This window comes from Pseudopodoces humilis, chromosome 2 (assembly GCF_049639895.1).
Source record: "Pseudopodoces humilis isolate 2021_Gansu_Grassland_sample_001 chromosome 2, ASM4963989v1, whole genome shotgun sequence".
Lineage (NCBI taxonomy): Eukaryota > Metazoa > Chordata > Aves > Passeriformes > Paridae > Pseudopodoces > Pseudopodoces humilis.
This window is the reverse complement of record NC_142201.1, coordinates 81,950,675-81,967,710: the sequence shown is the minus strand read 5'-3', so window position 1 is coordinate 81,967,710 and position 17,036 is coordinate 81,950,675. Positions and strand designations below refer to the sequence as shown.

The window sequence follows — 17,036 nt, the reverse complement described above, 5'->3', positions numbered from 1 at the left end:
TTTGATGGGCAGAGCTTAGTGAGTCACAGAAAAGCAGGGTCAGGGCACTGTGAAACAACTGCTTGGTTTACTTTGCTATCAGCTGTGAAATCATTAAGCACATCACTTTCCATATCATGGCCTTTTCATTTTGTATTTGTGTCTGCCATGACCAAACCTAAACCTGGAGGATACATTAATCCAACTTTTGATATAAATAATCCTCTTAAAAGCACAGCTAGTGGTTTGCTCATCCAAGTGCTTTATTATGCATTTTCAGCTAGTGTTGCTTTAACTGAAGGAGCAGCGACAGCTGTAACAGAATCCAAACCAGCATTATGCTCCCAAACTTCTTTAATTATTGCTTTTCTGCTTTACAGCAAGATGTTTGCAGGTTGCAGGATAGCAGTACTAGCTGGAGTCAGTAGTTAGTTGCTTCCAAAACAGAGTTTAAGAAGGCTTGACTTTTTAGCTTCATGCTGGTGCATTTTCTGTGTTATTTCATATCTTTATTCAGTGTCTCCTGCAATCCTTCAACCTGTCTATTTGTAAATTTGTGCCTGGAGAAAGCTCCCATGTGGCAAGCCAGGATTGGATAAATGTTGCTTGTATTTCTCTTATTACAAACTCCCAGCATCTGTGATTTTCAGCACTGAGTACAGTTTGTTTCCTGCTGAGATTCATCTATTTGGGGAAAGCAAAGGTCATCGCTTCTCTGGAGTTGCAACTGATTTGATTCTTTTTCACGGGGAGGCGCTGGGAAGGGAATCCTTACTGGAATGCATATTGATAAAGGCTGAGGATCCTGGCTTCTTAGATAAGTCATTTTTTTTCCCCTTCTCTCCACACTATGACTATGTATTGCAGCAACTCACTGGCTTTTTACCAAATCAGGAGCTGCAGTATTTTTCTTCCGATGGAATAATTTCAGCCCACTTCAGCTAGCATGACAATCTTATGTGATTGTTATGAGTAGGCGTTTACATCCTTTTACATGCTAATACTGCCACACCTGCTAGTTCCCCTCATTTCCATTTCTCTCTCTTTTTTCCCTTTTTTTTCCCTTTTTTTTTTTTTTTTTTCCCCCGATGTAAAAACTAATTTCCCAGAGGAAGGGAAATCCTGAGATCTGTGATCATTGTTGCGTCGTTGATTCACCAACAAAGAAGGGGATGGCTGAATGGGACCCAGGTAGAGATTCAAGCAGGCTGCTTCTGACCGGCAAGAGGAAAGCTAGCTGTTGAGCAGCATATGTTGCCACTCCATGTGCTGTGTTAGCTACTTGTTTTCAGCCTTCAGTAGGCTGCCACTACTGCAGCACTAAAGGAATGTGCCCTATTGTTAAAAATCCTGACTGCTTTACACCAATGATTTGCCACTGCAAAGTTGCATGCACCAACAACACTTTATCGTTGATGTTTGGATGCAAGGTAGGATGTGGTTAATGTATTTAAATGCATGCTGTAACTCCTTTGAATATCTGTGCTTTTTAATTTTGTGTCTGACTAGAGATTTCAGTGCAAATTGCGATCCGTTGGCTATAAATTAGGGCTTACAGCCGGCATGATTTAAACGTTAGAGAAAAAAAAAATCAGAAGTAAAGCTTTCTTATTTCCCAGGGTTATAGGAGTAGAGATTTACACAGGAGAATTTCGGATTATGAAGCATTTGTTTTAGAGTTGATTGTATACTTAGCTAACAGTGCTAAGATTGCTAAACCACTACTCTGCTATTTGCCTGGCTTTATTGATCTGGATGTGTATACTGTTATTACAAAAACACAATCCAGCAAGACTGAATGTATTTTTTTCCATTTATATTGCTGACATGGTTTTTAACCAGAAGAGCAATACTGAAGTATACAACGCTGCACTTCTCTGTAAGAAGGAATAAAGTAAGCTCCTGATCCCATTTTTAGGTCTAGAGGAATATCTTTAAGTAAGTGTTTTCTTCTACTGACTGGACAATCATTTAATTTTCCATTTAAATTTAAATCATAAGGTGGCGCAGTTAGCCAGAGAAGTTTTTTCCTGGCTGTGTAATGCATCCCCATCCCAATTTTTTTTTAACAATGGTGTTGGATTGGACTATATTTTCCCTCACATACATCCTGGCTTGATGTTTGCGTATAACTGATGTTTGTTATTTTACTGAAATAATTTTGAACTGATGGCATGTTTTTAAAACTTACCATCTTTGGGGAAAAAGTTTTGTTCTTGGATCACTGGGTCAATCATAACGATTTTGGAAAGGGGGGGGGTTTATCTATTTTGTCCCATTCCTTTTCCTTGCTCTCCTTAAATACTCGATGATATTAAAACTGTTCCTCTATGTCTAAATAGGAAATGAGAAGATATATATTAAAAAAAAAGTAGTGTCAGTAATTACTTTAAATCATTAACTTCGTACTTGAACTTTACTAATCCTCAAAAATAGCTAAGCTGCAAAAATAAATTTTCAGTTATATAGTCCTCAAACTAAGGAGCACAGTATGCTTTGTGGGTTCCCGTGTGACAGAGTAGCCTAAATAAAATGAAAAGACTTTATGGAATAGGTTATAGATGACCCAATGCTGCCTAAACGTGTATCAGCTAGAAGTTAATGACAGCTCATGTACTGCTTCATATCATACCCTAACACAAACTTGGTTATAGTCAAACATAAATTATTCATGTACCTTGTGCTTTTCCTCCAACTATGGCCTGCCTATATGTCTGGTTACTTGAGACTTTCTTGAATTAAAGTTTCTTGTTTCTTCCTTTCTCTTTTAAATAGGCAAAAATACATTCTATTAGTGAAAGGCTTATAATTTAATTGCTGTGTCATGATGCCACTAGTGATATAAATAACCTTAAGAATTTGTCAGATCAGAAGCTTTTTTAATTTGCATTTTTTTCATAAGAAAATTATAATTTTATTTTATTTTATTTTTTTTTACTTTAACTCTCAAACACTTAATCCTCTTGTTTTCCAATGTTAATTTCTAATTAATGAAGGTGAATTGTTAGTCAGGGGAAATTAAATGCAAGCCACCCTTCTACAAAGGTAGGCCAGTGGCCTAGGGACTAGTGTCCAATTTGTATTCCTGCCTGTAAGCATGATTTTCAAAGGATATTCTTTGATGCACTGAAGTTCTTTCAAGATTTTCAGATCCTGTTAGGAGGAAGCAAGAGAATAAAAATCATAAATCTCAAACTTTTTTTTCCTCATCTTTCTTTAGTGCTTCAGGCTCATTACATTAGTCACAGTCAATGTTTTATCTTCTTGTGGTGCTTGTGTGAACTACTTCTCAAATGAAAAGTGGATGTGTGGGATAGTGATTTTTTTCTGGGAGATGAGAAGGAGCAGAAGTGAACTTATGTACCTTGGGCTGGCTCAACACGTGTCCGATTAGTACCCTTTGATATTACCATCAAGCATGCATGAGTTACAGTGGTTAATGTACAGAAATCACCTCACTTCAAATACCTTTTTCTTATTTTTGTTTGTTCTGCAGCCTGTATATGAATTCATGACTTTTTGCTCTGGACACGTAGGATTATATTTCAAGATTTATGGGTGCAGATCCATTGTTAACAACCAAAGAAGTGTGAATAAGAAGTAAGACGGTTTCTTTTTAGGAGATGTTTTAGTCATATGGCACGAAGTCACGGATCTAAGCATGCTCATAATATTATGACTTCCATAATCACGTGGTTCTTCAACTCAGGAAAGAGTGTAATATCCTGAAATGACACTTTATATTCTGGGTGACAGAGGAGAAAATAGGTCCTCAGAATATAAAATTTAGGTAGTGCAATAGACAACAGAGGAATTCAAAATACAGGCAAATATTTCCAAGTGCTAAAATGTTATTAACTGACTCCTTTCAAAAGGACAGGGCAAGTTGCAGTATTGCTTACACTCTTGATTTAGTTTTTACTTTTGTGTTATATACAGACTTCTCTTTCCTATGGTCAGAGAAGTGAGAGAAATGCACCACCTCAGAACTGTCACACCCATTTTTATTGATTTCCCATGCAATAGTTTTACAGTCATCTCATTCCTAGCAGGTGGTGATGGGGAACTGGTGTGGTGGGGCAGGACGGGGGTGCACATCTTACCGCACCATATGTTGCAAAGAAGGTCAGTGGAGGAGCTCTCACTGTGTCTGTGGGAAGCTTTGCTTGTCAGCTTCATTTCCCAGATTTTGATAGTTGTACTTGTCCTGGACCTTTCCATTCAATGCTGTCCAGTTTTGTGATCCTTGACTTTGAAACCGCAAAGAATTCAGAACAGCTTAATTTGAAAGACGAGTCAATGTCTACCTGAACTGCCACAATTGAATTTTAACACATTTGAACACTTTGTCAGTTTCTAGTAGGGAAGGACCCATATTCCCATCACAGCAGTACAGAGCTGAAGCAGAAGGAAGATAATGAGATTGTAAAATACGGCCCTCAGGTACCAGGAGGTGCTGTGCAGAACTGTCTTGTTCATAATTCTGCAGGGTTGGCACATGACTGTCTCTCCCCTGAGTCCATGAGAAGCTCCACTGCTACCGGACAGATTCAGGTCCAGAGACTGAAGGAAGGCTCACGTGTAAGACAGACCCATGTTCATGGATCTCCACTGAGAGGAGTGCACAGGCAGATGCCAGATTCTCACTGAAGATGCTGAAACTTAAATGCATGTTAAAATGTCAGTATGTGCTTACTCACTTTGCTGAATTATTTGTTCAGTATTGCAGAAGAGTCTACAAACTGAATATCTCCTGGCTCTTAATATCCTGTTCATTTTGCTCTTATTAAGAGTGCTGGGAAGGGATTTCAGGTTGACTGACATGTTTCTTAAATTATATTTCAGCCACAGTTCTGACTCTCAGATGGAAGTGTTATTCTGCCATACTAAATTTTACTTCTATATATTGAAAATAGATATTGAGGAGATTTCATTGACTTTTCTGTTTGTTGACCTTGACCAGCTATTTTGATTAATCCTACTTTCCTTTTGATTTAGGTTTATTTTTATATCTGTCCTAGCATAATTTAATTTCTTTTTAAAGGGATAACATATACTTACTTCTCATCCCTGTCTCCTTTCTTTCCTCCTAGCACATTTATCACAACCAGTCCTCCAGCAAAATAACTGGTTTTGCTAAGGTTTTTTCCTACTATTTCTCAGTTTTAGCTGAAACAGCTGAATAGTTACATATTCCACTATCCGGGGTTAGGACGCAAGTAAACCCACTTGTTTCTTCAACTGCCAAAACTTCTATGTTTTGAAAAATTATTGGAATGCAAATTTCATTATTAAAACAAACAGCAAGTGGTATTACTGAATATCTTGACATTCATATTTATTATTTTTATCATTGTCAAACTATTAGAAAACTAGTAGTTTCCTCTACTATTATTAGTCTCTTGAAAGAACTTTGGTATGTTGCTTAGTTCTTAATTGAGAATATTGTCTCTATTGTCATAATCTAGACCTGGCTATTGTAAGGAGCAGCCGTTTGAGATGACAGGAAAGTTCTTCTCCAACTAGGTATGATACACAGCAGACCTGCTCAAGGCCTTGCATGCTTTAGCTTCGTGATGTAACCCCATGAACTCAAGTGCAATGGATGCAACTAGATAGAACACTCATTCAAATTCCAAATGATTTTTTGACATTAATTTCCCAGCCTTGCTCATGTATCCTGTTTTATTTTGCCTTACAGAGTAGGCTTGGGGTGTGGAAACAGGATGCCTTTTTGTTGAAACTAAGCAGAAGGATTCATTCCAGAAAGACACCAAGTATTCTGCAAAATCGTACATGTATCCTGCTTATAAAAGCAGATTAACACTATTTCAAAGGAAAACCCAAAACACGGGTGTAATGCTGTGATTGAGCCCTTCTTACCAGCTCTTCATTCTGTGGATCCGTTAGTGCTACTTGCTGATGTGTACCTAACCTGACTCCATTGACATATTTAATTCCTGATTTTTTGGGGGGCCAGAACTGGAGACATGTAAAATTACAATATAACCATGGTCATACTTACTTCTGTAATCCATCTGTAGAGACTGGTATATTGTGTAGGTATCCTGGTATATTTCAGAGCCCTCTGAAAGAGTTTGCTGCCTATTCATGGACAATCAGCAGAGTAAGTCAGCTGGAACATTGCTGCCACTTGCTATGCATAGCATTGACAGTGGCCCTGAGAAACCTACTTCCACATATTATTCTTGTTAGGCTACTGTGGTGTTTAAATAAAAGTGCTCAGCAATAGAAGGAGCCGCAGAAGACATGCAGCATTGCCATTGGCAAGAGGCTCTGAGTATGATCGCTTGAGTCACAGAGGATTTGTGCATTAGTGCACAATGCTCAAGGCAGGGAGAGTTTTCTTCTCTGTCATTACATTTATGCAAGCTGGACATGGGGTGTAAGCCCAAGCAAATTTACCTGGCTGTATCTTTTTATTTCTGTCAGGTATTCACTAACCCCTTGCACTTTAGCACTTCTGGCTGAAGAAGAAGTTAAAACTCTCCAGCAGTTCCCACCCATCATCAATGACTGTGGGAAAATAGGAGCTACACGTTTTACTTAAAGGCCAACAGTGTGAGATCTTCTGAGTACCAATAGCAGTTTATGAGGACTTGGGACCCTATAAGGAACTCCTCCCAGCATTAAAAAATGTATAAAGTGGATCCTACTCTTCAGAACTTCCTGTTCCCCACCACTGAGGAGCATTGAGAAGAGCTCTGCTATCAGAGAAGAGTAGACTGTGACTTTGTAAATGATCCTGAGTTTCTTATCTTGAACTCAGCTTGAGTGCTGCAGAAATTGGTATTACAGGAGACACAGGTTGGCAGAAGCCTAAGGAGAGGTAGGAGGCAGCAGCAGGAGGGTTCAGGGGGGGCAGGTGGAAAAAAAAGCACGAGGAAAGATGATGCAGAGACAACAACTTAGGGGTAGGATGAGAAGGCAGTGGTCTGGGCAAGGGTCCAGGTGGAAGGCAAGTGGAAAAGGAAGCTGGTGAGCTCTGGCTAGATTGTAAAGGGTAAAAATGTTGTATCATGAATCTTCTGAAATTTTGGGTCCATGCCCTCAATCACCCAGGAGTTACTCGATCACTGGTTAGGGAATGCATTTTCTCTTATTTGGAGTGAGTTCAATTGCCAGCTGTCACCCACTGGCACTGGCCAACATATAGGAGGGAAATGCCAAGGTATTTTTTGAAAAGTATCAAGGTCAGGTGTTAAAAATATTTGTATTTATATGAGAATACTGTGTCTCTTTTTCTGCCACTGCCCTGTCCACAAGATCCCTGTGCACTGTGACAGAGATGGGTGGCTGCTAGGAGATTTCCTGAGACAGTTTAAATTAAGAAAACTAGAAGTGTTTTGTTGTTTTTTCTTTTTTTTTTTTTTTTAATTAAGGTGTCTTGATTTGGTTTTTAAAAGTTTTATATGCTGAAAGAAAGTTATGTTGAAGGTGAGATCCTCAATCCCCACATAATTTTGAATCAGTGGCTTTTTATTCCACATTTTGCCAGATTACCTTCTTTTAGCTGTCATCAGCAGCAGGGCTCTGCACTGGATGGCTCACAGTGCTTGCTGTCATAGAATCATAGGATGGTTTCTGTTGGAGGAGACCTTAAAGTATCGCCTGGTTCGATCCCCATCTTATTGTCATGGTTCTGTCATCACAAGAACATTTTCTGGTAGTGCAGTAGTGGAGTCTGATATTTACCACTCCAAATTACTTATACTTTACCTGGAGTTAAAGGACAGCATGAATGCCTTCTGTACTGTACCTTTGAACATATAGCCACAGTGGGAAATGGGTTTCTTTTTTGAGCTAGCAATAAAGAAGAGCTGATTGTTGTGGTTCATAAGTACTTCAATAAAGTTTACCTATGGAAAATAATAGGGCAGGAGGAACATAGCTAAGGGTTACTGAACATTTTGAAGGAGAAGTTCAGAGTTTTCTCAGACACATTTTTTAATATATTTTTGCTTTGAATTACACATAATAATTACATAAAATGAAGTACTTTCAAATAGAAATGACTTGATGCTCAGCTACATGAGCTGCTTGATTTTGCAAACTAATTATTGACTAAGAGAGGGATATATATAGACATTCATCTTAGCTGTAAGAGATGTCATAGAAGAGAATGATGATAAAGAAGTGTTATATAAATATATTTAAGTGATAATAGCAATAGAACTGAAAACTGTCACTGAACAGTTCTCCTGATCTTTGAAAAATAGCTTTTATGTTTCCAGTGTAGCTGTCAGAAATAACCTCATTATTAAAACATATATATTTATTGCTTTCACTTTTCTGATTGTAATTCCTCTAGCTTTAAGCATTTGCTATAGTATTAATAAACATGAAGGACAGGATTTTTCAAGAAGGGCCAGCTGGGGGTTGTGCTGAGTGTAATGGAAACCTGAATGAGAAGAAAGATTACTGATGGGAATTCCTCTGACTCCCTGTAGAAGTTAATGATCTGTAATCCCAGGAGAGATGGCACAGAATGATCTGATGAAGTGTTAAGGCAGTTTCAGCTATTCTTTTGAGTCACTTGGCTCTTGAGTGTTCTGAGAATATCATTGGGAAGCAAAAATCTTCACCCCAACTCAATGAGGAATTGCACCCGTTAGCTACTTAAATGACCCCCACCAAGCCAGAAAAGCAGGTTTTCTGGCATACTGCCTCTCAGTAAACAGGAAAGCTTTTTATTTTTCCTTAAACTGACATTTCAGAAACCTTGATTCTAAGAATCCTGAGAGATCATTTTGGGGTGATTTCCTTTAGGAGATGCTGACAGCTGTTCGGTGTAATTAAGATAGAATATGCCAAATATGAATGTTCAGGAAGTTGTAAGGTGTTATCAGCACTAAAGGCCACACAGTGAACCACCTGGAGGCTCTGTAGATGTGTCTAATGTGCTAAAGAGCCTGTGCCAACACATAGTTGCCTGAGAAGGAGTGTAGACACATCACTTATTTGCAGGATGTGAGCTCATCCCCTATGGAAACAGGCCTACAACTTCAGGCCTTGGATCAGCTGCAAATACTTAGAATGCACCTATATTTTTAAGTAAAGGAGGACTAATGATTATGCTCAAGTGCTGAATTCCTGACGTTCCATATTGAAAAACTGTTAGATTTTTTCCTTGGCTGAATTTTATGATGATCCCAAGCTCTTTCAAGACAACTTGTAGATGTGGCTTGAAGGATTGTTCACTCCAGGAACTTCTTCCAAGAGGGAATATGGATGAGACTGCATCAGGGGAGATTACTTGCAGCCTACAACCAAACCTCTTTCCTCTATCTTCAAACACCTCCCACCCCTTTTGGTGATATTTGAGAGTGTGAAACACATCTTGGGTTCATTTATTAAAGATGCTACTTTATTAGCAATGTGGATGTGGGCCTCTCCCAGTCACTTAGCCTGAGAACCAAGGGTCATGCTGAGAAACAGAGGGGTTTAGCATGGTTGATGTAGCATAAGGTCTCAATCATGAATCCACCACTCTGATCTTGGAAAAATGTAACCAATGGGTCAGATTTAATCTAACAGCTCTGTCAGGCTGGGTTTGTCTGGACCTGCAACCATCACACATGTGACAGTCCACCTGAAATATACTCAGGTATGCTGGGTTAGAGGTCCAAGCCCAAAGCTGTGAGAAACTTGTGCTGAAATCAGAGACCCTGTGTCCAGCACAGAGAGGTGTTCCATCTTCAAACACTTCCCATCTTAGCTACTTAACCTTCACCACCCACAGGTGCTTCAAGTAAGAGAGGAGTTTAAATTCAGAGACTGTAAAGGTTTCATAGATAAAAAGGCTTTTAAATGACTAATGCATGCTTGCCTACCACCTTATAACAGTACCCAGTGAACAGTATGTTAAACTGTGTTAATCCTGGCCCTTACCCTATTTATCAGAGGCATTGTCAGTTGGCAGTGAGATGACTTGAACTTTGTACACATCCCAGGGAAATCCCAGTCTGTATAAAACATAGTTCCATAGCAGTATAGTCACCTCCATAAAACATTGAGAAAATAGCCTGTGCCAGAGAGGGTTCTGTGACCTTGATTTAGGACAGGGAATGGGAACTCCTTATTTCTATTCCTGGCTCTCACATAGATTCCTGTTGTGGCCTGAGGAAAATTGTGCCTTGCATCTCTTTCTAGAAAATCAAGTTGGTAATACCTGCCTCAGAGGAGTATGGAGAATTAATAGTTATTGTGTGTAAACAGCACTGAAATTAAATGAACTGTGTAAACAAAATTGGTTTAAGGGCCAACATAAAGCCATGCTTAGGCTGAGATGGAGAGGATATAAGTGAAAATGGAGTGACATTAGTGAAAATCAAAGTATTTCTTTTTTTCTGTGTGTCCCTCTTTCCACAATATTATTTCAGGTATAGCTTGAAATACTATTTATTCATCCTTTTTTTTAAGGTTCTTCCTCCAGGTCTGAGGTTTCACATGCCCTCTTTTTTCCCCATATCAGATTGTTGTAGATGAATCGCAAGTCCCTGCAAAAGTGGACTTGAAAAGAAAGTGCTGACAGGCTCTTATCTCCACCCATCCAAGATAGTGCTACTATTGTCTAATTTATTATATAAAATTGCTGAAAGGAAGAAGCAATTTCCAGAATTCAGGTTGAGTTTTTATTTTGCAAAGATTATTTAAAATTAGGCATGGGATGATGATACACAAGAAAGGAAGATGAAAAGCAGATGAACTTACACCTGTTGCAAGGAGGCAAATCGGTAACTGCGTCATGCAAATCTTGTGAGTGTTCAGGAATTGTGGTTAGGCTGATCGCTAGGAGGGACATTCAGCCCAGTTCAGAGGGCCATATGGCTCTCAAACTGCACATTAATATTCCAGGTTCTGCAGTCTACAATAAATTAAGCAAAGTGCTGTGGAGTCACATAAAATTCAGGACACAACAATCTGCAGAGCTGTGAGGGAAGGTCTTTTCAGTGTTCTTGTAGCAGTTTTTTGCACTGTACCTATAAAATATACTTTTCCTACTTGTTTCTTTCCCTTGTCTACGTTAGTCTTTGTGCTCAGATTCCTGGTCCTTAGCTTAAGAAAGATAATAAATTAGCTGTGTAGGAACTAAACACTTGACAGCATAAGAAAGCATAGGCCATTTTTGCACTGGCAAAATTAACTGAGGACTAGCATTCCATACACAATAGTTTAGGATATAAAATAACCAGGACAATATGTTTTCATGAGATAAAGTTTGGTGATACATTTTGAAACATGTATTCCTTCCCAGAACAATTAAGAAAACTCAAGGGAGGAGGTGAGAGCAGAGGAGGGAGAAGTTGACCTAGAAAATGCACTTGCGGGTCTAATTTTGTGTGTATGTACGTATTACAGAGGAGACTGTTGAACCACCTCCTCAAAGCCCTGGTGTTTTGCACTCTTTACTATATGCATCAACCCCCACGTGAGTCCCAGACATGCAGGTCTTTAATTTTTCAGCATTAAGGATATGTCTCTCCAGTGTCTTGACAATCGCAGCCATGTAAAGGTGTTGGAAGTGCAGAGACAGAGAGAGGGAATAGAGACTATGTGAGATAAACTTACAGAAGATTGCAAGATCTGGTTATGAAGCAAGAGGTTTTGTATTGAAAATGTTTTTGTGCAGGGCCTTCAGGCTTGCTTCCTCATGTCAGTACAGTTGTAGGGACAGGGGAATAACATCTTCACAGAGCTGGGACTTGAACCTCAGGCTATTGCTCCTTGTGTTGGAGGCAGCTTCCTAAAACAGAGATTTAATTTGCTGTCTATGATTGCCTAATCTGAATGGATCTGATGTATAAATCTCTTACTGATACTAGATTGCACCACTTTTCCCCCAGAGCATTAGCAACTACTACTTTCCTGTGCAATTGGAATAAAAACTTTCTGTGTGCTGAGCCAGAGAAATAGAGATGCTCTCAAGCTAATCCACATTCCGCATGCAAACACCAGCTGTTTCTTGACTGCTTTTTATTCACCAGGAGGGACATTATAGGCCTCCATGAGTTAATAAAGTTTCTGTTATTAGATGAGAATTAGTTGTCCTGTAGTCTGATGAGTTTTCTTCTACTGTCTTCAGTTATCCATAAAAAAAAGGAGCCCAAATAGGAATGGGTCATCTCACATTATAAGAACACATACAAAGTAATCACAGAATCTTAGAAACATTGATAGAAAAGAACCTCTATAAATGACCTCATCCAAATTTCACTAAAGCAGGAGAAATGAGAGGTGATTTAGCATGCAGCTGGACACCTCTTTTTGCAGAATAAATGGTTTGGATTTAAGTAATCCTAGGTGAAATATCACTGCAGCTAAAACAGAAGGAAATATGGAAAACACAATTCAGGGTTTAATACTAGGGAAAGGAAGTTGAAAGTTCTGAATGTTGTTCCCTGTTCCTCCATTGATCTAATAGAACATATATAGGAAGTTGATTTGGCCTCTGCTGATTAAAGCTGGGAGTGTTGCCAGGGACCAGGATGGTAGGGGCTTCTGTAACAGGGGTATGGCAACACCTTTTATGCTTTCATTTCTAAATAAGTTCAGGAAGAGTTTGTGAGACTCTAAGGGGAAGATCCTTGAGATAATTAGGTACCAGCCCCCTTTGCTTTTGACAGGAATTAAGTACCTCTTAAGGATCTGCCCATGCAAAATTGCTTTTTCTCCAGTGCTTCCTTTATTCAGCCTTTGCCTTATTTCCTCCTTTGCTTTACTTTACTTCTCCAATATGCATATGTGCCTTCTCTGCTGTTCCTGGCTTTTACTTAAAATTCACTGTTAGACCCCAGGTCAGTTGATGTGGTTGGTTTGGGTAGGGAAGTTAGGAGGGCACTTCTAGAGAGAATTGCAGACAGGAATAAGGATATGTGTCCATACCCTGTTATATATATGGACATACAAACAAACAGGTCACTAAACTCTGCATTTACCTGGTAGATTACTAATACTCCCACTCTTAATTCTGAAACTTTGGTGACTGTAGGCCTTGGATGATGGTGGGTGGGTGGGAGAAGTAGAATGTCTGTTTAAGGCTGTAAACTGCATTTGAAAGTGTCAAAAATGTTTGTGATGCAGAGGTCTATTTGCCTTATATAGAAAATTCATGTTGTCACATCTCTGAAAGTTCTTATGCAAGAGTAAGAAGTCAAACAGGTCTTTGAATGCTGCAGTAAATAATAACATGACTTGTTTTCAAAACCCTAATAAGTTAAATCTAGTTAATGTATTTTAAGCATTTCTTTATTAAGAAGGCTTTAACTCCTTGAATTAATTGCAACTAAAATTAAAGTAAGGCAAGAAAAGGGAGCAGATTCTTTTTTTATTTTCCTGAATAATTTATTCCTGTAGTTAGATGTTGAGAAGCTGATGCAGAGACACAAACTAAAATTGATATTGTGTTGTAGTGAAATACCTCAATGTTAATAATTCCAGATTTGCCTAAACTTTGTAAATGACTGATTAAAAGACCAAGGCACAGCATTTAGTAAGACTCTATTCCTTGGTGGAGTTTAGCTGCAGAAATTATGGTTAGGGCTTTTTATTTAGATGCTTTTTTCAGACCTCAGTCAGGTTTCATACCTAAAGAAATTTGGTTATTTGTTCTGAACATATTGCTGCCTTTTTAAGGGGCACAAGGCCATGTCTTCTCTTGCTTTTCCTGTTATAAAATAGCTCCACAAAGCGTCAAATGAGTATTAAGTATAACGCTACATGTGGTCCCCTGGTATCTGTTGGATTTTAGCTGAATTTAGAGCACAAAACTTACAAAACTGCTACTGCAGTCATGAATTAGGTAGCTCTTTTGAGTATAAGTCATGGCTTGAAAAAATGATAAATTAGAGTAAACACAGCATTGCATCAGTGTTCTGTAGCTATTATATTGTTATCTTCTGCATGTGGATAAAAGTTCTGATAATCTTCATTCACCAGCTGCAAAGCAAAATTCATTTTCCTGTTGTGACTAATGTGGAAGGGTTTCTTTTCATTCCAAAAGACTGCCATGTACTGCAAAGGGTAAGAAAATAATGAAGCTGTAGCAGGACAAAAGAGAAGGTGTTGAAAACTGGAAAGAGCTGTACATTTTTTGAACTTGTAACTCTTCAAATTATATTTTCTCTCTGTGAAGTTTTGAAAATTAAGTGAATTTCTCCCCTTTATAACAGTGTTCTTGAACCTGTGGTGTGCAAGCAGAATAATTCTATGTCCAACACATGATTATATAATAATGCTTAAAGTTGCAGTGCCATTCCCAAAAGAAAAAGACCTTACAGGTTCATATTTATGGTTTAGCAGGTGAGATCCTAAAAGAAGAGAAAAACACTCTATTTTTTTCAGTGTGTGTTCACTAATGCTAAAAATATGAGGTATAATTAGATGCTCTAAATGAGCAGAGATATGCCTGAGCTCAACAGCTTTTTGGTTTGAAACAACCACCCTCCAGGTGGTGGTGACCTTCTGGCAGCATTTGCTATCAACTACAGCTGTTTTCATCCCTTCTTTGGCTGTAGATACGCCACTCTGCTTGCCTGCAGAGATTATACAAACAACCATTTAGCAGCTTGCTCTGAGCTACCACTTGACCCCTAAGGAGGGGGTAGACTGCTTAGAGACACATTGACTTGCTGCTGTTCCCTGCTCCAAGGTGCACTGTTGTGCTCGGCTGCTGTCTACGAAGATCGGGTTTGAGTGCAATCCCACACTTCAGAAGAGATGAACTTTGGAAAGCTGGCAAGCTTGAAAAGGCTTGGAATTATTTTAAGGAGCTCTGTAACTGTTGCTATATATTTTTCTGTTCTAAATATCTGCATTTAGGAAAATCTTTTATCAAGTGTATTGAGAACTTCTAGTCATTAGCCGTAGGGAAAAGCTATATCGAGCTGTTTGATATTTGTTGCTGGGAATGCCTCTGGAAATGGGCTGTCCATCTCTGTCATATACGTGGTGTGGGTCAAAATAAGGGTCGACAAGGGAGCTTGTTCTCTGGGTCTTGGTGACGCTTCTTCCCTTCTTCTTGCCTCTTATATCAATGCAGATAAGCATTGAAGAGAGATCTCTGTTTAGGCTACCCAGCTATTTCAATCCACAAGTCCTGTCTTTTGAGACATTAAGAACAAAGCCAAAACCCTTCAGGTACCAAGAGAGGCTTTGGCTCACCTAGACACAAGACATCTGTACCGTTCTCAAACTCTTTCAAAAGCCTCATATGAGTAGTATAGAGTAGAGACTGGGAGGTCTTCAGCAGGCATGAAAGGAGAAATATGAAATCAGGGAAATATTTTTAGTTTGGATTAGCCTTCTCTTGATTTCAGTTGAGATTTTTGTTGGATTCCAAAGTTTGATATGAACTTTCCAATGAGAAGCTTAAAGTCTGGGTTTTCTTCTTGGAATTTCTTTCCTGGAATGTTTTTCTTGTATGTATGAAAGACAAGCATGGATAACAACGATGAAATTAGAAAATACCTGGAGCAGTCCTTGTGTGTGGGTGGTTTGTTTGGCTGTATTTTATTTTCCTGGCTTGAGGAACTGTACATTTCTTCTTTTATCTTGGAACTGTACATTTCTTCTTTTATCTTAAAAAGAAAAATTCTAAAAACCAAAACCAGCTTTAATTTGTGCTCTGCTGTTCCACTTTCTAAAGATGCAGTGTTCTGTTTTCAAAATGAAAACCTCCTTTTCTCTAGAAAACTTTACAATGTACTTGAAAATCCAAGAAATCCATAACATTCTCCTATGTTCATCCTATGATGACATAGTAGCCCATCTTCCTGTGCACCCACTTGATTTTTCAAGGGCTTCAATTGGATACTCCAAAGCTGTAGTGCCATTGATTGTCATTCAGCCCCCTGTGAGTAAAACCATATTTGTTGTTATTGTATCCTTCAGGCTGACTGAGCTAAGCAGTGGTGTGTGGCTGTTTACTCTAATTTGTATAAAAATGTTAACCCTTGACTCAAGGAGACAATAGAGCTCTCATTTATTTTATTTGTAGCCTGAAGGAATAGGCTTCTATGGCTTCAGTGCATGACCCATTACTAAATATATAGGCCAGGTATTGCATTATTTAATGCCACTACCTAGTCCTATTTATGGCACCATGATTGATGCTTGCAGGTGATTCAGTTTAATGCTGATTTCACCAAAAGCTGTGGCAGTATTGCCATTGTGTGGGCACCCAGGGGGGATTGTATTAAGCAAGTACTGTACTACAGAAACATTCTTTCAGCCCAGTCAGTGACAGAGACAGGAACAAAGCAAACAGAGGGCTAAAGGAGGCACCTTTTCCCACCAAGCTTCTAGGCTTGAGCATCTCCACTACTAAAAGTATTGCTGATTATCCCTTTAAGGGAAAAATGTTAATATACAAGATCTAATTACCTCTGTCTAAGCTGATACGCCTACAGCACCTTTTACATAACCCAAACACTTGAGTTCCAATTATACAATTATATTTTAACATGTATTAAGTGCTATCCCTTTAGGGAGGAGACTTATACTGAATATTTTAACTAAACTCCTTCCTCAATACGGACATATATATGTTTTATATTATTTAATTACAGTGCCAAAAACTTGAAAGTTTTTAGTTCCTTTCCCCGTCAATAAATGAGCCAGCTCTTCAAGAAGCCCATTTTCTATGTCTTCAGCACTGACAGCAGTCTCTGTACATGTATATAAAATGCAGACTTTGAAGCTCATGTTCTTGGGGTCAGCAGTGGCCCATGACTGGAATTAGATCGATAATGATCTCTCCATACTCAGGGTGAGTATCCTCTGCTTTGCAAACAGCCGACGGCAAGGTCCAGGTCTCTCGAGGAAGCAACACGTTCAAATGGGGAGGAAAGGCAGCTGCTTATTTAAATAGCATGTCTTGCTTTAAAGGCGAGTATCCCTATACTGAAAAGACAAAGGTCTCCAAGAACCATTCTTCTTTTCTGATAACTTCATGCAACTTCTACAAGAGACAAAAGCCCTTGTCTGGATGACTTGTTGACGAAGGCTGTTTGCTGCAATCTTTCAGTCATTAATAT

The 17,036-nt window shown here is 38.8% G+C and overlaps 1 protein-coding gene across 8 annotated transcripts in view; it reads left to right on the top strand.

Moving 5' to 3' along the window:
• The window catches only part of DLG2 (discs large MAGUK scaffold protein 2), a 991,421-nt gene that overhangs the window by 366,748 nt on the left and 607,637 nt on the right, over positions 1–17,036 (top strand). For 2 of the 8 annotated variants that reach the window (XM_088051062.1, XM_088051054.1), the window contains exon 1: positions 1,178–1,409. The exons of the other annotated variants lie outside the window; for them this stretch is intronic. In XM_088051062.1, the coding sequence (XP_087907188.1) occupies positions 1,308–1,409 (102 nt within the window). In that variant the 5' untranslated portion in view covers positions 1,178–1,307. Of the gene's footprint in view, positions 1–1,177; positions 1,410–17,036 lie in introns of those variants that run through there. 8 annotated transcript variants of the gene reach the window in all.